Here is a 27,092-nt window from a genome sequence, read left to right as displayed (position 1 = left end):
GGGACCGAGCATCGGAGGGGAGGGGAGGGGCGGAGAAAGGGCGGAGCGACGAGCAGGGAAAGGCTAAGCCCAGAAGCGGAGAGATGAGTAGGGGCGAAGCTGCAAGAGGCGGGGCGTAGAGCCGGTCGCTGTCCAGGGCATGGAAAAGTGTCGTGAAAAGAGAGAGTGGGGTGAAAAGGTGTCGCGTCTCGGGGGGAAGGTGAGGATAGAGAAAGTGCTGACCGACAAGGTAGCGCCGGGGTGGAAGGAGAAAAAGGTGCAGGGCGAGGAGAAGGCGCGGGGCGAAGGGAAGGCCAGTGGCGAGAAGAGATCCCAAGGCAAAGAGAGGGTCTCTAAGGGGGATGGGCGTGGCTTTAGGAGGGGGCGGGGCGAGGGGCAGGATCGAGAAGAACAGCTCTCCAAGGACCAGGGGAAAGGGCGGGTCGATAAGGAACGGGTCGAAGAGCTAGGATGGGTCGAGGAACAGGGGCGCGACAAGGCGGGGAAGCAGAGGGAGGAGCAAACTCCAGGAGAGAAAAAGGGGCGGGGACAGGGAAAGGAGCGGGGCGTGGGGAAGGTCTGGGCCGAGGATCCGGAGAAGGGAGAGGCTAGATACAGGACTCGGTACCAGGGTAGGGCCCGGGCCAGGAGAAAGGGGAGATGCGAAGAGATGTGGGGGGGCGGGGCAAAAAGTGGGGGCGAAACCAGGTGCAAGTGCAAGTGCAGGTGCACGACCAGAGGGAGCAGCAGGACTGGAGAAAGTAGGTGGGGCACAGACAAAGTCAGAAACAGTAACCGAGACCCGGTGAAGAGTAGGGGCCAGATGCAGAGCAGAGGCGGAGCAAAGAACAACTACAGGGCGAGGTTAAGGGGTGAAGCGAGGAGGCGAGGCGAAACCAGGAGCAGGGGCGTGTCCAGGAGCAACAGTAGAGGAGGGACCTGGACTAATAGTAGAGGTGGGATCAAGAATAGGAGCAGATACAGCACCTTGGTCAGGGGCGAAGTCTGGAGTAGAAGCGGAGCAGGAAGCAAGTGCAGGGGCGGGGCCAGAAGCAAGATCAGGGGCGGAGCCAGAAGTAAGAGCAGGGGCGGGGCCAGAAGCAAGAGCAGGGGAGGGGCCAGGAGCAAGAGCACGGGTGGGACCAGGAGAAAGAGCAGGGGTGGGGCCAGAAGTCTGAGCAGAGGTGGGGCCAGGAGCAAGCGCCAGGGGAAGCTCAGGAGCGTGGTAGCATCTCAGAAGACGGCTTTCCGGCGCAGTCTTGCTGGCGGGTGTTGACCCCCCCATTCTCCAGGTTCGAGCCACGTTGCGCGCTGCCCCGCGATGTACCCTGCTGGCCCCGCGTGGCCGAAACTCCGAGTCCTGCGGGCCATGTGGGCACTACTGGCGGTGCTATTGGCACCGGGGAGGCTGTGGGCAAAGGAGGATATCCCGGAGTGTATCTGGCACGTTGTTCTGATCAAGTTCGAGGCGGTAGGCGAGGAAGGCAGGAGCGACCGCTTTTTTGATCTAGAGCCCCTGGAGACGCTGGACAGTGTGTTCAGCCTGCTGGTGGATGCACCCACCGACCAGAACGAGGTGAGGGGACTGGGGTCAGGTGAATGGGAGAGGTCATGGATCCGCACCCCACTGGGCTCTGGACATTTGCCCAACCTCTTCTTGCAGAAATACCTGGGCTTCCCATACTACCTAAAGATCAACTACTCCTGCGGTGGAGAGGTGAGTGCAGCAGAAGTGAACTCATTCTGTGTGTGCTCAGTTTCCCCAATCTGTAACATTTTAATAGTGGTGGCACCACCAGACCCTGGGGACCCTAAGGATTCAAGAAGGTTCCCAGTATCCCACAAGACACATAGTAGGTGCTCAAGTAAGCTTGTTTTTTTTTTTTGCCATTAAAAAAATCGAGATGTAACTCACATAAATTCAACAGTTAAAGTGTGCAATTTAGTAGTTTTTAGCATATTTTTTTTTCAACGTTTATTTATTTTTGGGACAGAGAGAGACAGAGCATGAACGGGGGAGGGGCAGAGAGAGAGGGAGACACAGAATCGGAAACAGGCTCCAGGCTCCGAGCCATCAGCCCAGAGCCTGACGCGGGGCTCGAACTCCCGGACCGCGAGATCGTGACCTGGCTGAAGTCGGACGCTTAACCGACTGCGCCACCCAGGCGCCCCAGTTTTTAGCATATTAACAAAGTTGTGCAACCGTTACCATTATCTAATTCCAGAACACATTCATCACCCTAAAAAGAAACCCTGTACCCCTTTCCTCCAGCTTCTGGAGACCACTAATCTCCTTTCTGTTCCTATGAATTTACTTATTCTGGACATTAAATGTCAACGGAGTTGTACAATAGGCAGCCTTTTGTATCTGGCTTCTTTCACTCGCATGTTTTCAAGTCTCATCCATGCTGTAGCATGTATCAGTATTTCCTTTCTATGGCTGAGTAATATTTCATTGTAAGGATGTGCTACATTTTGTTTATCCATTAATCAATAGATATCTGAGTTATCTATCTTTTTGGCAATTATGAATAATGCTGTTATAAAGATGTGTGGTACAAGTTTTCGTGTGGACATATGTTTTCAGTTCTCTTGCTGGGTCAAATGTTAACTGTTTCACTTCTGAGGAACTGCCTGATTGTTTTCCAAAGCCCCTGCACCATTTTACATTCCCATCAGCAACGTATGAAGGTTCCAGTCTCTCTAAATCTTCACCAACACTTGTTCATCTTTTGGTTATAGCCAAAAGATGTGGGTGTGAGATAGTATCTCATTGCGGTTTTGATTTGCATTTCCCTCATAACTACTGATGTTGAACATCTTTTCCTATGCTCGCTGGCCACTTCTCTATCTTCTTTGGAGAAATATCTATTCAAATTCGGTGCCAACCTGGGTTATTTGTCTTTTTATTGTCGCATCGTAAACTTTCTCTATGTATTATGGATACTAGTTCCTTATCAGATGTATGATTTGTAAACATTTTGTCACATTGTGTGGGTTGCCTTTTTACTTTCTTTCTTTTTTTTTTTTCAACGTTTATTTATTTTTGGGACAGAGAGAGACAGAGCATGAATGGGGAAGGGGCAGAGAGAGAGGGAGACACAGAATCGGAAACAGGCTCCAGGCTCTGAGCCATCAGCCCAGAGCCCGACGCGGGGCTCGAACTCACGGACCGCGAGATCGTGACCTGGCTGAAGTCGGACGCTTAACCGACTGCGCCACCCAGGCGCCCCAGCCTTTTTACTTTCTTGATGGTGTCCTTTAAAGAACAAAGGTTTTATGTTTATTGAGATAAAATTCACATATCATAAGATGGCACCAAAGTTTTTAACCTTGATGAGTCCCATTTATCAGTATTTTCTTTTGTTGTTTGTGCTTTTGGTGCTGTCTAAGGCTATGCCTAGGTCATGAAGACTTACTCGCATGTTCTAAGAGTCTTTTCATTTTAGCTCTTACATTTAAGTCTCTGACCCATTTTGTGTTACTTTTTGTGTATGGTGTGAGGTAGGGGTTCCAACTTTTGCATGAATATCCAGTTATCCCACTACCATATGTATAAATGAATTGTCTTGGCACCCTTGTCAGAAGTCACTTGACCATAACTGTAAAGGTTTACTTCTGGGTATAATTCTGTTCCATTGCTCTGTATGCCTGCCCATATACCAGTATCACATAGTCTTGATTACTGTAGGTTTGTAGTAAGTTTTCAGATCAGGAGGTTTGAGTCCTCCAACTTTGTTGTTCTTTTCCAAGATTGTTTTGGCCCAAGTAAGCTTTTTGTGGACAGTGGAGGGTTGTGGCCTAGAAGTGAAGTTTTGGTGGCAGCAGGCCGGGGTTTGAATCTGCCATTGACTTAACATTTCCTTGGAGGAAGTGTAGCATGATAGTTAATACTGTGGGCTCCAGAGCTGGGCTGCCCGTGTTCAAATCCCAGCTCACCTAATAACTGTGATCTCTGGCAAATTACTTACTTCTCTGTACCAAAGTTTCCTCGTCCTTAACAAGGATGCAATAATGATCATACCCACTCGACAAAATCATTAAATATGTGAGAGCCACTGAGCGCAGTGCCTGGTTCATAGAAAGGGCTCCGTGAATGCTAGCAACAAGTTTGTAGAGTGTGACCCTGGGCAGACAGTTTTACTCCACGAATCTTCTCTCCTTATCTGTAAAAGTGTGATAATAATACTTTTCTCTGGCCATTCAACACCTTCAATGAGTCAGATTCTTTTTTTTTTTTTTTAACAACATGGGGGATATAATGATTAACAACATGGCTAGATATTCCTTATGGATTCAGGCTACCAGGGAAGCGATCGGCAAATAAATACATAAGATAATTTCTGGAGAGTCATCGGGGTGAAGAAGAAAATAAAATGTCCTATGTTAGAAAGGAGGGTGTTACAGGGTGGTTGGAGAAGGTCTCTGAAGAGGCTTGAACAGAGACCTGAGTGATGAAAAGGATGACCATGCGGAGACTTGGGGGAAATATCCCAGGTCAGGGGAATGGCTAGTGTGATGGCCCCAAAGAAGGACAGAGGCTGCTGTGTGTGAGGAGTCATGAGTGAGGGGACAGTGGGAGGAGGTGGGGCGGGGAGGTGATGAGGGCCTCGCGAATCACAGGGAGGGCTCGGCTTCCACTCTGAGGAGGTTCTGAGCAAAGGAGGGCCCGATGGGACTCCAGCGTTCCCAGGCTCCCTCCTGCTATGTGAGGGTGGGTGGGCAGGGCAGGGGCAGGGAGACAGTGAGCAGGCTGACTCAGGGTCTAGGCAGGAGTTGAGGGTGGACAGGACCAGGGTCACTGCCTACAGGAGATCCCTGCCTCACCAACACCTGCTACCCTGTGGTTGAAAAACTCGGAGATAGGGCCGGGACAGGTACCGTTGGCAGGGTTGACAGGGGCCTGGCCGAGGCATTCCTCGGGATAAAGGGCTGTGCAAAGGCGGCTGGACCCATTAAGTCTCTCTCCCTGGTCTCATAGGCCACCCCCCGCCCACAGCGTCTTGAATGCACCTTTTTCTTGGGGCTGCCTCCAAGCCTTTGTTCATGCTGTTCCACACACCTGGCACACCCTTCTCCTTCTGTCCTTTCTTCTGCACCCTAAGCCCTGACTGCCTTTCTCCACCCAGCGAGGGTCCTGGCATTTCCAAGAGCTGGTCCTGACTGTCTCCTTCCTCTCCTCCCCCGTTCCTTTCTGTGTAACTGCCCCATCCCCCCTCACCCACAGGCCCCGGCCGCCAAACCTGGCTATCCTCTGACTGGTGGGGATGGCAGAGTCAGATTTCTACAGGGGGGCTAAAGCCTCAAGGGTGGGACTGGGACCCCTGGAGTGAGGGAGGCTCATTCCCACTTTCTCATTTGTGCACGTCCCATGCCGTCACTCTCTGAGTGTTTCCTACATCCATGTCCTGTCTGAGGATGATGGCCCTGGCCTCACCTCCTCCAGCAACACCTACTGACTCCCTTCACAGCCCCTGGGCCCTCTGCCTGTCTCCTAGCCTGGTCTGTCACCTCCCCAGCACACGGCCTACACCTTGTTCTCCGACCTTCCCATGGTGGAGACTGTTCTCCCACCCAGTCCGAGAAGATGGGCTGCTAAAGGTGGGCTCAAGGCAGGGGTACCCAGAACCTCTCTTAAAGACACATTTGCGGGGCCACCTTGCCCTCAGTCCTCCGAGGCCCAGGTCCGCAAAGGCCACCTGACAGGGCTGAAGCCCTTGGTGCTGGTGACCTTCCAGTCCCCAGTCAACTTCCATCGCTGGAAGATAGAGCAGCTACAGATCCAGATGGAGGGAGCCCCCTTCCGCAGCAAAGGTGAGCCTGGAGGGCACCCGGAGGGGCCGTGGCCTGGCAAGGGTGTGGGGAGCTTGCTGGGGGCCTCAGCGGGAGGCTGATGTCATCAGAGGGGCCCGTGGCCTGGCGGGAGCATGGAGGTTTTAGGGGGCCGCGGTGGGGTCTGTGACCTGGAGCAGGGACACGAGGAGTTACAGGGAGATCCCAGTGGTCTGCGGCCTTGGTGGGGGGCCACTGGGAGGCCCGGCAGCCTCAGTGCCCACTTCCAACCAGCAGAGCGGTGCAACGCAGAGGAAGTGTGTGCCATGAGCTGGTACACGCCCATGCCCATCAAGAACGGCAGTGTGGTCATGTACGTGGATGTCAGCAGCAATGGCCTGGGGCCCTTCATTCAAAATAAAAGGTGCCCTTTCCCGAGTCCAGGGCAGCGGGTAGACTCTGGGAGGGTCCTCCTAATCTCCAGATCCCCGAAGAAGCCAGGAGGAGACCAAAGGGAGGGAGCAGGGTAGGGAGGTGGTTGTGAGCTATGGCAGGAGCCCCTGAAACCGGAACCCTCACCTGTGCCCTGCCCCACCCCTGCTGCCAGGTTTCACGTGAACATCAACGGCTTCTTGCAGAAACAGCAAGATAACACGCTCCAATTCACTGTGGGAAACGAGGTGAGGGGCCCAGGTGGTAGAGAAACGTGGTAGAAAACGTGGGTTAAAGACAGTAGGCCGGGGCCCCAGTTACTTCCCACACAAGCGGGAGACCCCACTTACAGAGTGCTCACTCTATGCCCGGCCCCCGGTGGAGTGCTCCACTAAATACGCAATCACCTTCGGTCTTCGCAATGACTCCGGGAGGGAAGGTACTCTCACAAACCCATTTTGAAGAGGAGAAAACTGAGGCCCCAAAGGGATGGAACCATTTGCCCACAGTCTGTCAGCACATGGAAGGAGACTTGAAACTGTGTCTGCCTGTCTCCTGCACCCACAGTCTTTTTATTTTTATTTTTTTTACCGTTTATTTTTGAGAGTGACAGAGTGTGAATGGGGCGGGGGGGGGGGAGCAGAGAGAGAGGGAGACACAGAATCTGAAGCAGGCTCCAGGCTCTGAGCTGTCAGCAGCGAGTTGGATGCGCGGCTTGAACTCACACGCTGGGAGATCATGACCTGAGCAGAAGTCTGACTCTTAACCAACTGAACTACCCAGGCGCCCCTCCTGCATCCAGAGTCTTGATCATGGTGCATCCATCCATTCATTCATTCAGCAGTTCGTTCGGTGAACACACAGACCCAGATAGAGCTGAAATTCTAGGGGGAGAGACAGACACCATATAGCAAACACGCAATCAAGTAAGTTCCAGAGTAGATGAGAAGGTGGTAAGTGCTCTGGAGAGCGTTCAGAGGCAAGGGGATTAGGTCTGTGCAGGAAAGGATCGCACGGTTAATGGAATGGTCAAGAAAGGCACAACTGAGGAGGTGGACATTTGAGTAAAGTCTCGGAGGAAGAGAGGAAGGAAGCACGTAGATAGTTGGGGGAGAGCATTTCATATACGGGGAACGGCCAGTGCAAAGGCTCGGAGGTGAGCATGTGCCCGGGGAGCCTGAGAAGCAGTGAGGAGGCCCACGTGGCTGGGAGAGAGCGAGCCAGGGGGAGAGCGGTGGTGGATGGCGTCAGGGAGGGGACAGGGACAAATCGTGTGGGGCCTCATGGGTCAGGTGAGGACTTTGGCTCTTACCCTAAACGAGATGGAGCCATGGAGGGTAGGCGGAGTGTTGAGCAGCCCTCCGCCCCCCGCCCCCCTCCCCCGGCAGATCTTCAATCTGATACCCCGGTACTTCATCAATGTCCCGTCGAGGCCCCTGTGGCACACCGTGGACCAGACACCCGTGCTCATCCTGGGTGGCATTCCCGATGAGAAGTCCGTCCTGCTGACTGACACCAGCTTCACGGACTTCTTTCTCGTGGAGGTGAGTGGCGCAGGGAAGGCGCTGGGCTGGGGCTTCTTGAAGGTGCTGGGCCTCAGCCCTTCCAGAGTGGGCCCCGGAGCTGTGGAAAGAGTCCCTGAAGCCATAGCAGCTCCCACGAGAGGCAGAGAGCGTGAAGGGAAGACACAAGCCTCTGCCGCCAGACCCTCTGGCCCCAGATCCTGGCTCGGCTCCCCGCTGGCTGTGTGACCCCGGGCCGAGTGATCTCACGCACCCAAGCTTCGGATTCCCCCTCTGCAAAATGCAAACGATATTTCTGTTTTGTCTCATGGAATCACCGTAAGGATGGTTCACGTCAGTCGGACACGGAACGAGTGCTTCGCCAAAACCAAACAACAATGCCATTGTAATACCCAACAAGATCAGCTATAACCCTTTCATACCTTCTAGCAGGGTCTTAGTCCGTTTTCGCCAGCTACCTAAAAATATCTCAAAGTTTTTATCCGAATCTAGTTGACACACAATGTCACGTTAGTTTCAGATGTACAGCATAGCGACTCGACGTGTTTCTACATGTGCTGTGCTCACCGCAAGGGTACCCGCCGTCTGTCCCCACCCGACGCTCTCAGGGTATCATTGGTTGACTATGTTCCCTATGCTGTTCCTTTCATTCCTGTGACGTAGTCATGCCCTCACTGGAAGCCTGTGTCTCCTCCTCCCCTTCCCCCCACCCCTCTCCCCTCTGGCAACCACCGATTTGTTCTCGGTGTTTACAGGTATCATTCTGCTTTTTGTTCGTTTGTTTTATTTTTGAGATTCCACATGTAAGTGAAATCATAGGGTGTTTGTCTTTTTCTGTCTGACTTATTTCACTAGCATCATGCCCTCTAGGTCCATCCGTGTTGTCACAAGTGGCGAGGTCTCATCTTTTTATGGCTGCGTGAGATTTCACGTGCATATGCGTGCGTGTGTGTGTGTGTGTGTGTGTGTGTATCACGTCTTCCTTATCTGTTCATCTATGAACGGACCCAGACTTCTTCCATATCTTGGCTATAGTAAATGATGCTACAATAAAACATAGGGTGCATATATTTTTTCAAGTTAGTGGTTTCATTTTCTCTGGGTAAACAGTAGGGAAATTGCCGAATCATAGGCTAGTTCTACTTTTCATTTTTGGGGGGCCCTCCGTACTGTCTTCCACAGTGGCCTCACCCTTGTGGTTTTGATTGGCATTTTCCCGATGGCGAGCGGTGGTGAGCACCTTCTCATGCGTCCGGCCATTGTGTGTCGTCTAAAAACGTCTTTTGAGAGTCGGTTTGTTGTTGGTGTGTTGTCGGTTTGTTTGAAGCAAGTGTCTGAACCAACACACTGCATTTGGTTAAGGCTCTTGTACTCTTCCCACCTGTACGCCTGCATCCCGCTCCGCCCGCTTCCCCTCATCGACCGCCTTCTTCCCAAGCAGTGAAAGCACCAGGGCTTTCATCCTATGGGATCTGGCCGCAGGCTTCTTCATGGAGTGGATGCACTTGCTCCTCTGGCCCCTGTGTGGCTCAGGCTGCCGTAAATAACAACACCGCAGACCGTGGGGCTTAAACAAGAACTTACATTCTCACCGTTCCGGAGGCTTGGAAGTCCAAGATCAAGGTGCCAGGAGAGGCCTCTCCCCGGCTGGCAGCAAGTGCTTATATGGCCTTCTCTCTGTGCGCACCAGAGCAACCAGAGAGATCTCTGGTGTCTCTCCCTCTTCTCATGAGGAGACCAGTCCCAGAGGATTAGGAGCCCACCCTCGTGACCTCAGGGAACCTTAACTATCTCCTTCATGGCGGGGTTAGAAATTGGGAGTGGGGACACAATTCGGTCCATAACGCCCCATATGGTTTTTGCCCGGAAACTGGTGTGGGGCTCTAGAAGCGTGATGGATTTTAGTTCAGCCTTTTAGGCAACAACGCTCCACTGGTGGTGCTTTCCCACCGTTAGTGAGCATCGCCAGTGCTAGCGATTGGTCAGTGAGCTCAGATGGCGTCAGCCCGACAGCCAGCCGTGTTCAAGGTAAAATAGGGTTGTTTCACATGTGCCCCGAGCCAAGCATGCGATCTTTGGGATCCACATAAGTGCAACCCCGACCGTGACCTGGGGGACTGAGGTTGTTTTGCACCGTTGAGTATGTTGTGCACTGCCAAACTCTGGGGAGAAACACAGAGTCCCAATTGGCTCTGTCCTGGGTCACCTGCTTTCCTTCCCCTTGTCAGGGAAGTGCGGCCACAAGGTACTACTTGACGGTGAGCAGGGAGGGAGCCCTGGGGGCAGGTGTCTGTCCATCCCAGGCAGTTTTCAGAGCAGCTGTGTCCCCTGAAGTCAGGCCGTGGGGGGGGGGGTGGGGAGCCGAGGCAGCCCTGCTCACCGCTGACTCTGACTCCGCTCCCCCACAGTTGAACATTGACAGTTGCTGGGTAGGCTCCTTCTACTGCCCTCAGGCCAGTTTCACTGCCACCATCTACGACGCCATCGCCACCGAGAGCACTCTCTTCATTCGGCAGAACCAGCTCGTCTACTACTTTACGGGCACCTATGTCACCCTCCACGAGAGCAACCAAGGCAGTGGTGAGGGGGTCCCTGGCATCTCAGGCAAGGGGTCCTGCCTGTGGGAGTCCCAGGGGGGGCGCCGCAGGGAACCCATCCACTGGATGCCCCCGGGACTGGAATTGCCGTGGGTGGGGAGGGGGGCGTTGGAAGGACTTTCCAAGGTCCTTAATGGTCACCACCCACCCTATATGGCTTTTTCCTACCCTCTATATGCTGGTGTGAGGCTTTCCTCTGGACCTGTGAGCGAGCAGAGGGTAGAGGGAGGTGTGAGAGGGAAAGAAGGGAGCAGAGAGAGAGAGAGAGAGAGAGACATGTGCATGCACACACACACACACACACACACACAGTGTCAGAAAGGCAGAGAAGGACATGCCAAGAGAGATGCATAGCAAAAGAGAAGTTGGGGAGGTGCCTGGGTGGCTCAATTAAATGTCTCACTTCAGCTCAGGTCATTATCTCACGGTTCATGAGTTCGAGCCCCTCGTTGGGCTCTCTGCTGTCAGCACAGAGTCCACTTGAGGTCCTCTGTCTCCCTCTCTCTCTGCCCTTACCCCGCTTGTGCTCTCTCTTTGTCTCTCTCTCAAAATAAATAAATAAACTTAAAAGGTTAAAAGAAATTTGGGGGATGGGAGAGAGGCCGGGAGGGTCAGAAAGGCAGAGAGAAAGTAGGACGGGCAATTGCAGAGGAAAAGCCTGAAGGAGACTGATCACGAGGAAAAAGAGAGATTTTGATTCAGCTTTATCTTTTATTTATTTATTTTTAACGTTGATTTGTTTTTGAGAGAGAGAAGAGAGACAGAGTGTGAGCGGGGGAGGGGCAGAGAGAGAGGGGGACACAGAATCCGAGCACAGCCTTATCTTTTAAATGATACCCAACCTTTCTAGTTCTTCTCAGCTTTCCCCCCTAAGTGAGGGATGTCACTTTATAGGGTTACAGAAACTCGTATTATAACCTGCATTTCATTAGTTAAGGCCCGTTCCCAACAGCTTCATTTTTCTCCCTCTCTCACTTAGGACATTGACAGTAGGACGAACCAAATTAAAATGGACTTAAGTCAAAGAAAGGGGTGCTGGGGCTGCTGGGTGGCTCAGTCCGTTATATGTCTGACTTGATCTCAGCTCAGGTCTTGATCTCACAGTTGTGAGTTCAAGCCCTGTGTTGTGCTCCCTGGTGGGCATGAAGCGTACTGAAAGAAAGAAGAAAGAAAGAAAGAAAGAAAGAAAGAAAGAAAGAAAGAAAAGAAGGAAGGAAGAAAGAAAGGAAGGAAGGAAGGGAGAGAGAGAGAGAAAATAAAAAGGAAAGAAGGACAATGAGAGAGAAAGGGAGGGAGGGAGGAAGAAAGGAAGAAAGAAAGAAAGAAAGAGAGAGAGAGAGGGAGGGAGGGAAGAAGGAAGGAAGAAAGAAAGAAAGAAAGGAAGGAAGAAAGGGAGAGAGAGAGAGAAAATAAAAAGGAAAGAAGGACAATGAGAAAGAAAGGGAGGGAGGGAGGAAGAAAGGAAGAAAGGAAGAAAGGAAGAAAGAAAGAAAGAAAGAAAGAAAGAGAGAGAGGGAGGGAGGGAAGAAGGAAGGAAGAAAGAAAGAAAGGAAGGAAGGAAGAAAGGGAGAGAGAGAGAAAATAAAAAGGAAAGAAGGACAATGAGAAAGAAAGGGAGGGAGGGAGGGAGGGAGGGAGGAAGAAAGAAAGAAAGAAAGAAAGAAAGAAAGAAAGAAAGAAAGAAAGAAAGAAAGAAAGAAAGAAAGAAGAGGGTGTTTTTGGCTTCAATAGGTGCACTTGATTTCAGGTACAATTGGATCTAGGTGCTCACTGTAGCTTAAACAGACCCCTCCTTGTGATAGCCTTGGTGATTGCCCCCCTCCACCTAGCAACTGTGGCCTTCTATCCTTTCAGGGGCTCCAGGAAAGAGCATCTCTTTGTTAGTGGTTGCGAGCCAGGACTGTCTCTGATTTGTCCGGCATGGTCACATGCTCAGTTGAACCCACCGCTCTGGCCAGGGGAATACGAGGGCGGGGTTAGACTAATCTATACATCGTGGACAGAGTATGAGCAAGAGGGATTTACTCAAAGGTACTGGGCCCTATGCCAGGGGCCCCTCAGACACCGCACGGAATAGCCATTAAGGCCGTGGAAATATGGATGAGGGTCAGGTCCCAGGTCTATAGACATGGGTCTGAGGTTCCGTGCTGGCCCCACACAGGGAGCTGGGTTCGTGTGTTGGCCAACGAGTGCATCAAGAAGCTGTGCCCCGTATATGCCCATAGCAATGGCTCAGAGTACGTCATGGCCCTCACCACTGGCAAGCGGGAAGGCTACGTCCACTTTGGGACCATCACAGGTAAGGGTTGGGGCCTCTGGCGGCCCAAGAGACCAGTCCATACCCTGGCATCTGTGAGAATTCCAACCTCTGGCGCTCATCCCTCACCAGGCGCCTTCAGGAGGGGTCCCAGGCTGGAGGTCGTCCCTGTGAGTGGGAGTGGGTTCATGCATCTATAGGGGTGGGACTTGGGTGTGTGACATATCTTTCATGACGTGTGTGGCTTCAAAGGACAGAAGCCCAAGCCAAAAACCGTCTAGGCATAAAGAATTTGTAGACTTAAATAAGTGAAAAGACTAGAGTCCAACTTCCGGCGTGGCTAGATCCAGGGGCCCCCAGGGTATGTCATCAGGATTCTATCTCTTGGCAAGGTAGCGTAGCACAGCGATTACAGCACAAGTCTGGGGAGAGATCGCTTGAACACACCCGACCCAAGTCACCTGTGGCTTTGGACAGGTGACTTAACCTCTCTTTTTGGTCTCGTTTTCCTCATCTGCAAAATAGGGCTAAGGATTATATTGGCACCTGCCTCATTGGGTTGATGTAAAGATTAAATAAGTTGGCGTGTGTAAAGGTCTTAGAACAGTGTTAGGGACACGGTGGCTGCTCTAAAAGGGTTTATTATTATGAACCCTGAGATTTGGCCTCATTCTCAGGTAGCTACCCCTCTCCTGGGGGCTAAAGATGGTCCCAGGAGCTTGGGGCTCACACGTCCCGCAGGTGGAGTCACCCCAGAAGAATGAAAGCAGCCTCTTCCATTAGCTCTAAGGAATCCAGGGTGCGCTCTGATTGGCCCGTTCTGGGTGTGTGCCCGGACCTGAGCCAGTTACTGTGGCCAGAGACAGACCTACTCTGGTAGGTCAGGTGTGAGTGAGGGACAGGTCAGGGTGAGACCCGCCCCCCTGAAATCCCAAGGACTAAAGGGGGCGGAGGCACCGGCACCAGGCCACCCTGGACGGTTGGAGACCTGGCGTGGTGGGATGCCGGATGGGCTGGGAAGGGCCTGAGCACCGCCCTGCCCTGCTCCGCAGATGGCCGCGTGTCCTTCGAGTTGCTGCCCCGGCAGCGGTCTGTGTGCGAAGGGTTACAAGGTACCTAGCTCCCAGAGACCTCTGCGGCGGGCGGGTGTGGGGATCAAGGGTGTGGCAGAGCAGGGAAGGGGGGGGAGAGGTCCGTGTGAAGAACGGTGTCTTGGGAGGGGTGGAGAGTCACAGGGAGGGGGTGAGGGTTACGGAGACCAGGGAGAGGGGCGGGTCCAGGGCTGCTCTGAGCCGGCCCCCTCCTACCCAGTTATGAACTGCTCCATAATTTGGGCCGTGTTCATTGCTGGAGACTACAATCTACTGCTGCTGGTGCAGATGGAAGACCCCACCACCAGGAAGTATTTCCAGGTGGTCAGCTACGACCTGGGTAATTGGGATGCTGTTGGGGGGCTGCGTGGGAAGGGGCAGAAGCCCAGATTGTGAACCTCCTGCCGGTCTGTGGGATCCATGCTAAGGCAGACAGCGGGTCCTGGGTAAGGGGTAGTGGTGGAGAACAGACCTGGTGGGATGGAGAAACAGAGGAAACCAATGTGACTGGAACAGAGGGAGACTAGGGAGGGCGGGAGATTGGAGACGGGAGCAGAAGTCAAATCTGAAAGGGCCCAGTGGCTCACAATGAGGAGATGTAATTTTATTTTACCTGAACAGAGAATAGGGCTGCCAGGTACAGTTGTGCAGGCTGCACACTGTACTTTCCAGCCAAGAAGTCAGAGGAGGCAAGTCCTGTGCCCTGACATAGGCATTTAAAGAAGCCCTAAGGGCTAACAGGCCCAGATGAGAAGCCACTGGAGGGCTTTTGGGAGGGGGTGGGAGGCTGGTGACTTGCCCAGTTTCAGGTTTTGAAAGCTCAGAGCCTCAGGAGGTTTTGCCGCGTTCTCCCCCGGTTGTAGTCGGTAATCACCTGGCCATCCTCTACACCATCCCGGAATTCATCCCTGACGGTAGGAGGGGAAGGCAGGGGGGCCTGAAAAGTGGATGAGGGCCGGAGGGACCTGGATGGCCCTCCCCTCACTGCTGTGTCCACTCTGCCTCTCCCCGGCCAGCTAGGGGCCTGGAGTTTCTGATGCTCCTAGGGACAGAGTCTCATACCACCTTCCTGATGGTACCCAAGGGCATGTTCTACAACCAGTATAGCAACCTGCTGTATATCTGGGGCAACTTCCTCCTGCAGAGGTACGAGGCCGGACGTATTCTGCCTTCTCAGCCCCATTAGGGCGGGGGTCCTTTCTGAAGCCATCAAGTTGTCAGAGCATGCCTAAATTCAGAAGTTACCGGGATTGGGATGGGGGACACACGGGCTGCGGGGGTGGTTAGGGCTAGGATAGGGAAGCTGATATTTTAAAGATCTGAGAGGCCTTTCTTAAATGAAACCTGATGTTAAGGACCCAAGCTGTGTGAAAGGCACTGTCTGGGGGAAAGGTTCGGACACGTTGCACCCCTCAGGAACTTAGGGGCTGTTGGCAAACGGCTGGATGGGCCAAATGCTCCTGTCTCCAGATGGGCGGGTCACCCAGAGGCTTGGGAGCAGGACCTGGAATCCCAGGCTTCCTTGCGTGTTCTCCTAAGGCTGGCAGAGAGCTGAGTAAACAGTTCTCGGGTCATGTTAGGCCTGGAGTTGGGGGAAGCAGATATCCTCCAGGGGCCTCGCCTGGGTGTCCCTCGCTCCCGTCTCTGCCCCCGCAGCTATAACTATGAAAACTTCATCTACCTGGCGGACTTCCCCAAGGAGCAGTCCATTAAGTACCTGGTCAACTCGTTCCGTGGGGACATGGCTATTGTCACAGAGACTGAGGAGGTGGGGTACCCTGCTCCTCTCCCCAAACCCCAGCGGTCTCCCTTCTCCCTCTGTCAGGGGAAAAGGGTTCAGGGGAGGAAGTGTCCTCAGGGATCCCGTGGAAGGGCAGCCGAGGACCCTGGAACTCAAAGAGAAGTGGTGTTTCCTTCCAAAGTCTTTCAGCAGAGTTAAAGACCCAGAGCCCTGATCTGATTTCCACAGAGGGCCCTCTTTCTTTCCATCATGTGGTTCATTTCATAAATATTGAGTGCTCACTGTATGCCTGACCCAGCGCCAAGCATACAGTGGTGACTGGGTCAGCCGTGGACTTGCCCTCAAGGGTCACAGGCCAACTGGGAAGACAGAGTGTTTCCCAGAAAGTAACGATTCAGGGGAGGCAGGGCTGCAGTGGGGAAGATAGTATCTCAGGACAGATATTCAGAAAGGGGTGGGGCCCAGCTTCCAATTCAATCTGTGTGTGTGTGTGTGTGTGTGTGTGTGTGTGTGTGTGTACCTAGGAGGGCTTCAAAGAGGAGGCTGCGTGGAGGAGGGACATCCCTAAGGTTGGACGGACTCCTCCGGGCTGAGTCTCAGAAGGGGATGAGGTCTAGAGTCAAATGTGTTGGGGGGGTGGGTATCAGTGCGGAGATGGGAAACTGAGGCCAAGGGGAGGGTGGGTCCCTGGAGGGTGCAGAATGAGGAGAAAATAGGGCTTGCCCCTAGGAACCCTGGCCTGCGGGGGTGTATACATTAGGAACGCTTCAGTTTCAAGTCATAGCCACTCCAGCCAACGAAACATTGGAGACGGTTATGGCGAGCGGGGGCTGGAAGCAGGGGTGGCTGGGTTGTGGGAAGTCGAGATGGCATTACAGAGAGAAGGTATGCGAGCTTACCTGGCCTCACTCCCAGAGAATGGGGCCACCACGCTGGGCGGAGAGGTGGGGCCAGAGGTCCCCGCGGCCCTCACACATACCCACCTGGCTGTCGCACCCCAGATCTGGTACCTCCTGGAAGGCAGCTACCGGATGTACAAGCTGTTCCCATCCAGGGGCTGGGAGGTGCACATCAACCTACAGGTGATGCACCAGTCCTCCGTCTACACCCCCAATGAGACCATGGTCACCCTCTTCTATGAAGACACCAAGCTGTACCAGGTGCCAGGTGGGGGGGTCACGTGGGAACATGGGGGAGCCTCAGGGCGGCTGGCTGACACCAACTTACCCGGCCCTGCCTTCCTGCCGCAGCTAGTGTATCTGATGAAAAACCAGCAGGGCCAGCTTGTCAAGAGGCATGTGCCCGTGGAGCAGCTCTTGATGTACCAGCAGCTCAGTAATCACTACTTCTTTGAGCGGCAAGGGTGAGAAGATACTGGACCACAGAGCTGGGTGCGGCCCACACAAAGCCCCTATTCCAGGAGAGAGAGGGAGCCACCCCCAGGGCTGTGATGGGGGAGCTTAGGGTCTCTGGAGGCTCCAAGGAGGGGCCTGACTGAGACTGAGGGCGGTGGGAGCATCAGGAAGAGCTTCAAGGAGGAAGAGGTACCGGAGCTGTGAGCTAGAGGGTGAGGAAGAGTTAGCCGGGGGACACGATGGAGAAGGGGTTCCAGGCAGGAGGGGCCACGTGTGCAAAGGCCCTGAGGAGGAAAGGAGGTTGGGCGTTCAAGACTGAGAGAAAGTACAGTGCAGACAGAGTGCGGTGCTGGTGGCAGGGTGGACAAGGTGAGCCTGGTGGTCACAGGGAGGGTCCTGGGGAGCCATGATGGGACTAAAAGGAGGGACTGCATGGCCAGATGCAACTGCATTCAGTAATGATCTATCTGGTCACCTGAGAGGAGCCCGGGAGGCAGCTGGGAAAGGGGTCAGGGAGAAAGGAGGTGGAAGAAGGCTTGAGTTGGGAATGGCGAGGAGGTCTAGGAGAAGGTCCAGAACGCCCGCCTGAGGGACCCAGGGACGTCCCTCACCGGGGGCTGAGGCTGAGCAGGAGGGTCAGGGCTGGATTAGACCCGGATGGCAGCGCAGAGATGGGAGGCGGACCTGGGGGGCTCGCGGAAAAGTCAGCCGCCCCCTCCCGTCCCCCCCCCCGCCACCCAGGAGCCACCTGACGCTCTCCTTCACCAACTTCTGTCCGTTCTCGGTGATGCGCCTGCGGGACCTGCCCAACCCGCAAGTCTACTCGCGCCAGGAGCGTTACCAGGCGCGTCCGCCGCGCGTCGTGGAGCCCTCGGGCTTCCACAGCGAGAACTCGCTCGCAGTCTACCAGGGGCTCGTCTATTACCTGCTTTGTCTGCACTCCGATTACCACAAGGTGGACGCCTGGCGGGGGCCGGGTCTGGTCCGAGGCGGGGTGAGGAGGCTTAGAAAGCAAGGGCTGCGTGGCTCGAGAACGGCTGTGGAGGCCGGAACCGCCTGGGGGAGTCTGAGGCTAAGGGGGCAGGGGGAGCGGGCGAGCAGGGCCTCGGAGAGGTGGCTTTAGGAGTGTGGCTGCGGCGTTGGACGTAGGGCTCGGGGGCAGGCCAGGGGCTGTGAGCTTCGGCTTTGGGTTAGCGGCCGGCATGCCGCCTGCCTGGGGACCGCTGCCCCCGCTCACGGTGCCGGTCGTCCCCGCAGCCGTACGCCGACCCGGTGCACGACTCCACCTGGCGCTGGTCGAACAAGAAACAGGACCAGGTGCGTGGAGAGGGCTGGGAGTCGGGGGTGGGGGCGGTGTCCGCCGTCCGGGTCTGATTTTGCCCCACATCCGGTCCTCCAGGATTACTACTTCTATCTGGCGAGCAACTCGCAGAGCCCGGGGAACGTGTACATTGACATGGCCAGCTACGAGAAGATCTACGACCTCAAGGCCGACTACGAGCTGCCCGAGCGCATCTTCCTGGACAAGGGCACCAGCTACGTCTTCTCCGTCTTCCTGAGGGTCGGGGGGCAGTCGCTGGAGTTCACACCCGAGCGCGGTCTGTGGCGGAGGCCGGAGTGGAGCTCGAGGGGCGGGGTCTGCGAGCCCAGGGGGCGGGGTCTGGGGGCGGGGCGAGGCCCTAACCCCTCCCGGTGCTTGCAGTGCTCACCTCCGAAGAGCTGAAGAGCACAGTGGATCTGGGCGTGGTGCTGGCCGACCCGGGCTGCATTGAGGCGGTGGTGAGACAGAAGTTCCTCATTAACCGCAACTCGGTGCTTTTCCGGGTGAGACTACGCGGGGAGGGCGTGCCGAGGTGGGGGCGGAGCGACCGGCGCCGGGCACCTTTCTAACCGTCCCCGGGTCCTCAGGCAGGGTTGTTGACGCCTTCATTTCTGCCCCCAACCCCAGGTTACGCTCAGTGATAAAAGGTCTTGCTTTGACCAGGGCCTTAGTGGACATCACCTCTTGGAGACCTCCATGTTGCTCAAGGTTCGGTCCAAGTCTGGAGGGGAGGGATACGGGAGGAGGGAAAAGACCGAGCCCGCGGGGCCCACCATCATCACCGGCTCTTACCCACAGGTGGCGGGCGCGGTCGGACATTGCTTCCAGAACACACACCAGGGACCCCGCATGCAAGTATTGGACTTTGGGAGTACTGGGCCCTGTGCTAGGAGGGAAGGGATTGGGTCGAGACCCAACAGGACTGATTCTGAGTCTCCCCTGGGAAATCCCACTAATGCATTCATAATTTCTTCCTTTTCGTTCATTCACCCACCCACACATCCACTCACTCTTTTCATCCACTCATGTTTGCTGAAAGGGCTGCCTTTGTGGTTGTATAGATTGCACCCAGGCTTGTATGTTCCTTCTAATATTTTTCTGCAGGGGGCAATAACGCATCTGCGATACAGGACTTTTGTTCCCAAATGGCACAAAGGAGTCATGTGAGCCAGCTTGGCCCTTCTTTCACATGTGACTCTTCATTTCCCCACTCACATGTGCGTTCCTCACTCCATGGGGTCCTTAGTTCCTCGCTTGCTCACACATGCAGTGTCCCTTTTGCACAGAGACAGACACTGAGGCTCAGAGATGTGCAAACATCTGCTCAGAGTAACCCAAGGAGCTAGTAAGTGGTAAAGGAGGGACCTCACCCAGATGCTTGTTCTCACCCACTTCCTTGCCCACTCACCAGCAGACAGACTTGCTGCTCCTCCCTCCTGGCTTGGTATGGCCCAGGACAGGAAAATGGGGGTTGTAGGGGTACCTGGGTGGCCCAGCCAGTTACGCATCCAACTCTTTTTTATTTTAATTTTTTTAATGTTTATTATTTGAGAGAGAGAGAGACAGAGCATGAGTAGGGGAGGGTCAGAGATAGCGGGAGACGCAGAATCCGAAGCAGGCTCCAGGCTCTGAGCTGTCAGCACAGAGCCCGACGTGGGGCTCGAACCCACAGACCGCGAGATCATGACCTGAGCATCCAACTCTTGATTGCCGCTCAGGTCAGGACTCACAGTTTATGAGTTTGAGCCCCACCTCGGGCTCCGTGCTGACAGCTCAGAGCTTACTTGGGATTCTCTCTTTCCTTCTCTCTCTGCCCCTGCCCTGCTCATGCTCTCTCTCTCTCTCAAAATAAAGAAATAAACTTTAAAAAATTTAATAATGAAAAAAAGGTTGTAATAGCCCCCAACTCCTTTGCAGGGAGGGAGGAGAGCAGGGAGGAGTGGCTGACCTCAGCATCCAATAAGTGTTTCCTGATATCCTTAGTGATATGCATTATTTTCCTCTTTATCATAACCCCAGAAGGTCAAAGTTAAGGTCCTTATTTTTGACCCAACAGATTCCTTCTGGGAATCTAATCTGTAACATACTGTTACAGCAAAAGGTTGGAAACAACCTAAATGTCCACTAATAGGGAAGTGGTTAAATAAATCAGGGTGCATCCATGCAATGGAAAACTATGCAGCTGTAAAAAAAAAGTTGGGGGGCGGGGGAACAAAGATCTCCATATACTGATATGGCATAGTCTCCAAAACATATTTTATTCTTTTTTTTATGTTTTATTTATTTTTGAGAGAGAGAGAGAGAGAGAGACAGCGAGCACAAGCAGGGGAGGGGCAGAGAGTGGGGGGACAGAGGATCCGAAGCGTTCTTTGCTAACAGCAGTGAGCTGGATGCGGGGCTCGAACTCACACAACCATGAGATCGTGACCTGAACTGAAGTCCGATGCTCAACCAACTGAGCCACCCAGCCACCCCAAAGTGTTTTTAGTCTTAAGAGAAAAAAGCAGGGTACAGAACAGTTTGTATAAACCATTAGCATGGAGGAGGTTAATTGAGAGCATATATTCACACTGGCTTTTATTTGCATGAAGAAAGTGGGAAAATAAATGAGAAAGTCCTTATAGTGGTTTGCTCCCCTGGGGATGGAGGAGAGGCAGGACAGTTGGGGAACAGGAATGGAAGTGAAACTTTTCACTGTGTGTGTGTGTGTGTGTGTGTGTGTGCATGTGACCATGTTACCCATCTAAAAATTAAAGTTTGAAGAAAACCTATCAGTACTTTTTTTAACAGAATATTTATTATTTATTTTGAGAGAGAGAGAGAGAGAGAGAGGGAGAGAGAGAATCCCAAGCAGGCTCTGCGCTATCAGCATGGAGCCCAATGAGGGGCTCGAACTCATTAACCGTGAGGTCATGAGCTGAGCCAAAACCAAGAGTCAGCCGCTTTCAACCTACTGAGCCAGCCAGGCCCTCCAGAGGGTGTGTATTTGGAAGTCTTGGAGCCTCTCTCTGGCTCCCAATGCTGGGGAAAAAAATGGAGACTGAAGCTAATTGATGAACCATGGGTCCCTGATATGTAAATATGTTGGATGAAGGAAAGAACAAATTAATCTGCACATAATAGGTGCTCAATCGGGGCGCCTGGGTGGCTCAGTCAGTTAAGCATCCGACTTCGGCTCAGGTCATGATCTCACGTCATGATCTCACGGCTCATGAGTTCGAGCCCCGCGTTGGGCTCTGTGCTGACGGCTCAGAGCCCGGAGTCTGCTTCGGATTCTGTGTCTCCCTCTCTCTCTGCCCCTCCCCCACTCGTGCTCTGTCTCTCTCTCAAAAATAAATAAACAAAAAAAAATAGGTGCTCAATCAAATTTGGCTGGATGAATAAAGGCTGGGAGCATCTCTCAGCAGGCCCCAGAGGTGGGCCTCCCTCCATGGGGGAACAGGCTGGCGTCAAGGGGGTAGACCGGGAATAGATTTCACTTGGTGCACACAGAGCTTATGCATTCCTTCCACTGGTGCTGGCTGAGTGCCCACCACATGCCAGCATTGTTTTAGGTGCTGGAATTAGAGCCGTGAACAAAACAGAATTCCCGGCGTTGTGAAGCTCGTGTTCTGGCGAGGGAAAGTGTATTTGTTTCCTGGGGCTGCCGAAACAAATTACCACAAGTTGGAGTGCTTATTCTGTCCCAGTTCTGGAGGCCAGAAGTGTGAAATGAGGGTTGGTTTCCTCTGGAGGTTCCAAGGGAGTCTCTGTTTGCATGGCCTCTCTCCTGGCTTCTGGCGGCTGTTGGCAATCCTTGGCTTCTAGATACATCACTTCCCTCTCTGCCTCTGTCTTCACAAGGCATTTTCCTTGTGTGCCTGCATCCAAATTTCCTTCTTCTTCTTCTTCTTCTTCTTCTTCTTCTTCTTCTTCTTCTTCTTTTTTAACTTTTTGAAAAAGTTTATTCATTTCTTTTGAGAGAGAGAGAGAGAGTATGTGTGTGCGTGTGTGTGTGTGTGTGTGTGCGCGCGCGCGCGCGCGCGCGCGCGTGTGCATGTGCACGTGTGTGGGAGGGGCAAAAGTCGAGGGAGAGAGAGAACCCCAAGCAGCTTCCCCATTGTCAGGGCAGAGTCCAACGTGGAGCTCGAACTCACGAACCGAGAGATCATGATCTCGAACCTGAGATCAAGAGTTGGAGGCTTGGGGCGCCTGGGTGGCGCAGTCGGTTAAGCGTCCGACTTCAGCTCAGGTCACGATCTTGCGGTCCGTGAGTTCGAGCCCCGCGTTGGGCTCTGGGCTGATGGCACAGAGCCTGGAGCCTGTTTCCGATTCTGTGTCTCCTTCTCTCTCTGCCCCTCCCCCGTTCATGCTCTGTCTCTCTCTGTCCCAAAAATAAATAAACGTTGAAAAAAAAATTAAAAAAAAAAAAAGAGTTGGAGGCTTAACTGACTGAGCCACCCAGGCGCCCCTAAATTTCCCTCTTCTTATAAGGATGCTGGTCTTTGGATTAGGGCCCAGCCTAATCTGATGTAACCTCATCTTAACTTGATTACACCTGTAAAGACCCTATCCCAAATTAGGCCACCCCGGCAAGCACCAGATCAGGAGTTCAACATATCTTTTTGGGACACACGGTTCAACCCACAGCAGAGAGCCAGACAATAAGGAAGAGAAACAAAAGATATTGTGTGTCAGAAGTGACGAATGGTTAGGGGGAAACAAGCAGGCAGGGAGCATGGGGGAGATTAGCATTTTGGACGTCTGGATGGTATAAGGGTAAGAAAGAGAGAGAGAGAGGTTTCTAGGACAAGATTTTAGCCTGAACATGGAGGGATGAGGTACCATTAACAAAGATGGGTTGTGGATAAACTGAATCTGAGATGCCCATTAGACCTCCCAGTGAGTGAGTGGCTGAGAGCGGTAAAATCTCGGGCCCAGGCCTAGCATGGGAAGTGCTGCTTCCTCTATGGCCACCAACCCCTCTCCAGTCACTGTCAAGCCCAGGCCACAGTCTTTGGATGCCCATGTCCCTTTGGCGCTTGGATAGAACCCTTGGACCCTACCCCCGAAATGGGCCAGAGGCTGTTCATTCTGAAGACAACGTCATAGGAATTCCCTGACCCCTGACCCCCATCCTGGGCTCCGCTTCCCTCATATATCCCAGGCTCCTCCCCATTCTCTTTTATGAGAATTCAGGCCCAACCTGAGCCCGGTGCAGTCCGCCTAGGGGTCGGCCGCTCCACAGGTATGGGTGTTAGTGGTTTTGCGCGTCTTTTGCTGGAGGCAGCCAGAACCAACCTATCTCAGTTCCCATTCCATCTCTACCATCACAGGCCTAGCTTTGGGTGAGGAATAAATGGCTTGACCTCTCTGTGCCTCACTTTTGCCATCTCTGAAATGGAGATATTAATACTCCACCATGCCAGGCTTGTTTTGAGGGTTAAATTTGAGTTCGAAGTGCTGGGAACATCACCCGGTGCCTTGTACACAGTAAGAACTACATAAACTTTTGCAGTTATTAGGGTATTGTTTTAATAATAATAACGATCAAATGGCAATGGTGAGGGTGAGCCTGGCAGGAAGTGGTCCTGTGGGGGGGGGGAAGGGTGTCCTCCCCGTCCAGCACCCCCCAACGGGTCCCCCCTCCCCAGGGCCGTTCTGCTCCCACTTAGGGCAACTTGATGGTCCCAGTGCTTATCGGCTGCCCTCCGGGCAAGCGCCTGGCCTTCGACATCACCTACACCCTGCAGTACAATCGTCTGCAGAACAAACACTACTTTGACTGCGTGAGGGTGGACCCCGAGATGCCCTGCTTCCTCTTTCGTGATGGTGCGTGTCCAGTCCCCTCGCCTCATTTGTTCACTGTCCTCTGTCCCCAGCACTCGGCCGCCTTCCCTCACTGCTTGCTCACCTCCTCACTCCTCCTCCGCTCCTCCCCTTGGTCCTCTCCTCTCTCCTTCCTCCCCTCCATCCTGCACTTCTCCGGCCAAAAGCTAATTTCTTTGCCTCCTGGTCTCCCTCCGACCCCACAGTCTTCTACCCTTTCTTCTTGATCCAAGACTTGGTGACGGGAGATTCGGGCAGTTTTCAGGGCAGGTAAAGACATAGCCAAGCCAGCGACTGACGGGCGTTGGTGTGTGTGTGTGTGTGTGTGTGTGTGTGTGTGTGTGGGAGTGGGTAGGGGGACAGAGTGCGGGCTGGATGGTAGAGGTGACGCAGGACTCCGGACACCGAAGCCAGTCCCCGCACCTCTTGACCTGGCAGCTATGTGCTGAAGGTGGTAGGCGGCGGGCCCACCCTGGACACCATCAGGGAATACAGCGAGGAGGAGATTTACCGCTTCAACAGCCCCTTGGACAAGTAATTCCTGGGGACCCGGGCCCATAACCGCCCTCCTCCTGCAGACCTCTCTTGCTTCCCAGCCACAGACCTCACCCTTGCGGCAAGCACCACCTACCTCGGTGTCTGGGGCCCTGCCCCAGGAGCAGGCTCCTGTGCTTGCCCCGCCCACCCCACTTCGTGAGGCCCCGCCCCCCTGAGGCTCCCCCTACCCCTTCCCTCCACCGCTGACAGAGCCAGCCTCTCTCTGCACCTGCGGGGAGACGGGGCTCCCCTCTCCCCGCCCCCCTCCCCAACTAAGGTTACACGGTCCTGCACAGGACTCACAGCCTCATCTGGACCACCAAGAACACAACGACCACCAAGGACTCGGCCTTTAACATCATGTCCCATCAGAGCTTGGGCATCGAGTGAGTCCACGGCCTGGCTGCTGGTCCCTTTATCCCCCACCTGCCCAGAATCTGCCTGGGCTGTGCATCCCTTCTGCCTCTGGGAGATGTTTTGAGCCTCAAGCCCGGCTGACCGTCTTCGTGTTCCTCAAATGGGGCTGACTGTCTGCAGTGCTGGGCCCTCTTACTCTTTCTTCAGGCCTTAGTTCAGATGTCCCTTCATGGGAGGTGGGGGGCTTTTCTGACCATTCTGAATGGGGTGTTGGCTCCCACGTCCTCCTGTATTTCCCCCTTGTCACCCTCACGTCTCTGCTTGTGCCTGCCCCATCTGAACCTGACCCCTCTCGGCTGTCACTGTCTCTGGTGTGGTCTGTCTCCCTCATAGGTCCAGGTCCTGATAAGACTAAACAGTATTTGTTGAATGAGACAATGAGCAAATTCATTCATTCAGTCATGGTAGGCATGTATTGGGATTTGAATGGCGGTCATGATGAATGAGGAAAACAATGGAGGGACAGATTAGTATATAGGGACTCAACAACGATTTTTGATTCAGTGAAAGGAAGAAAATGGTGCCATGAGCAAATGAGGGAAGCGAATGAATGAGTGGAGCAACAACTTTCCCCTAGTCAGTATTCAACTTGCATTTATCGAATAAATGAATAAAGGAAAGAATAAATGAACGGAGATGTGACTTTGTGCCCAGTAGGCACTCAAGGTATATTTGTGGGATGAAGGAATGAGAGCAGCAAGGAATAAACGAGGCCTTGGCACATGATAGATACGCAATCCATACACTAATGGAGGAATCACAGATAGAGACGTTAAGACAGGAGGAAATGAGTGAGTCAACAGCCTGTCACGTGGTAGGCACGGAGTCAGTCTTATTGGATGAACGAATGAAGGAGCGAATCAAGGAAGAAGGAATGAGGTCGCACCTCTCTGGTGCTCACCCAGAGTTTGTGGGCTGGAGGGAGGAATCAGAGGTTGGCCTGTGCTAAGCATGATTTGTGTCGCATGTTGCCTGAACTCGGGTCCCCAGGTGGCTGTGTCTGGAGAACTCCCCATGCTATGACACCATTCCCCATACCATCTTCGCCCCTGAGTTCTTCTTCAAGGTGCTGGTGAGCAACAGGTGAGCCAGGCATGTGTCCCAGGGAGACTTGGGGGCTTCCTATGGGGGGCCCGACTCCTCCCCCAGGCCTGAACCCCATGCCCCCTCAGAGGCGTGGACAAGAGCACATACTGTGACTACCAGCTCATCTTCCTGCTGCACATCCACGGTCTGCCACTCAGTGCCAAGCGGGCCTTCTTCATCCTCATGGTGAGTGGCTGCGAGGAGCTGCCCTGCTGGGGGAATGGGGCCCTGAGGCCGCCCAGCCAAGCCTGTCGTGCGGCGTCTGCAGGTGTCATCCAGCGTGTTCATCGGTCTGGTGACCCTCTACATCATCTTCTGCCTCCTGTTGCCTGTTATGGTGAAGGCCTGGAACAGCCTCCGCTGGAAGATCAACAACATCATCAGGTCAGAGTCCTACTACACCTACACTTCCCCTTCTAGAAATTGCAGCGGGACATCTGAGACCAGATCCACGGTCAGCTCCAGAGTCGGCTCCAGTGCCAGTTCCAAAGTGGCAGAGGCGAACCAGCGTGCACCTGAGCAAACCTGGAAGAAGAAGCCGTTGGTTACCTGAGCCACTTGCCTGCCCCCATCTCCACCCGTGCTCTTCCCTCACTTCCTGGGCCACCTTGGAAATGCATCTATCACCCATCCCAGGCCCTTTTTTGTTTTGCGTCAACTTTCACTTCTTCAGACCTAAATCCTCGTTTCAGGATTAGCCGTGGGCCCTTGTAAGGACTCACGTTCAGTTAGTTTGTACCACACAGCCATATAGGTCATTAAAGTCAAAATCCTTCTGGGCCACCTGGTAAATAGCGGCTTGTGTGTGTGCCTGTCGACTCCGCCCCTCCTCGGGAGGCCCGCAACCTCCCTACTCTCCAGCAAGGTCTTCTGTGACCCAGGCGTGTTGCTATGGCTTGCAGTATGTTCTGATTGTTCAGTGCCCAGGTTTAGTGCCGGTCATTAAGTCTTTTGAATTCCAATCTCTATTTAGTGTCTAGCTTAAGGAGGGCACTCTGGAGAGGTTAGGATTTTTGATTTAGTTGCAAGTAGCAAAAATTTCACTCAGATGGCCTACATAGAAATGGTAATTTATGGGTTCTAATAATATAGGCTTCAGGTCAGTTTGATGTCAGTTCAACGTCTATAGGACTCTGGTTCCATTTCTCTGTAGCTTTCCCTGACCTTCCCTTCTCT

The 27,092-nt window shown here is 53.7% G+C and overlaps 1 protein-coding gene across 1 annotated transcript; it reads left to right on the top strand.

The window, feature by feature from the left end:
- Positions 1 to 67: 67 nt before the first annotated feature.
- On the top strand, positions 68 to 26,690 carry CATSPERG (cation channel sperm associated auxiliary subunit gamma). The gene is made up of 29 exons (XM_047078124.1): positions 68 to 611; positions 1,272 to 1,555; positions 1,643 to 1,696; positions 5,649 to 5,793; positions 6,049 to 6,175; positions 6,359 to 6,431; positions 7,572 to 7,727; positions 10,115 to 10,286; positions 12,465 to 12,602; positions 13,613 to 13,672; positions 13,872 to 13,991; positions 14,461 to 14,565; positions 14,668 to 14,797; positions 15,308 to 15,419; positions 16,394 to 16,552; positions 16,643 to 16,755; positions 17,489 to 17,741; positions 18,005 to 18,064; positions 18,147 to 18,345; positions 18,450 to 18,571; positions 18,696 to 18,776; positions 18,867 to 18,923; positions 23,723 to 23,879; positions 24,083 to 24,146; positions 24,315 to 24,410; positions 24,710 to 24,799; positions 25,821 to 25,913; positions 26,003 to 26,102; positions 26,185 to 26,690. The coding sequence occupies exons 1-29, from the start codon at positions 140 to 142 to the stop codon at positions 26,467 to 26,469; spliced, it is 4,077 nt and encodes a 1,358-aa protein (XP_046934080.1). The 5' UTR covers positions 68 to 139; the 3' UTR covers positions 26,470 to 26,690.
- The last annotated feature ends 402 nt before the right edge of the window (positions 26,691 to 27,092 follow it).

This window comes from Lynx rufus, unplaced genomic scaffold, assembly GCF_022079265.1.
Source record: "Lynx rufus isolate CCGP_SWC_20201006 ecotype Redwood Valley unplaced genomic scaffold, mLynRuf1.p SCAF_16, whole genome shotgun sequence".
Classification (NCBI taxonomy): Eukaryota; Metazoa; Chordata; class Mammalia; order Carnivora; family Felidae; genus Lynx; species Lynx rufus.
Note: the sequence above shows the minus strand (reverse complement) of the source record. Positions and strands in the feature narration are given on the sequence as shown.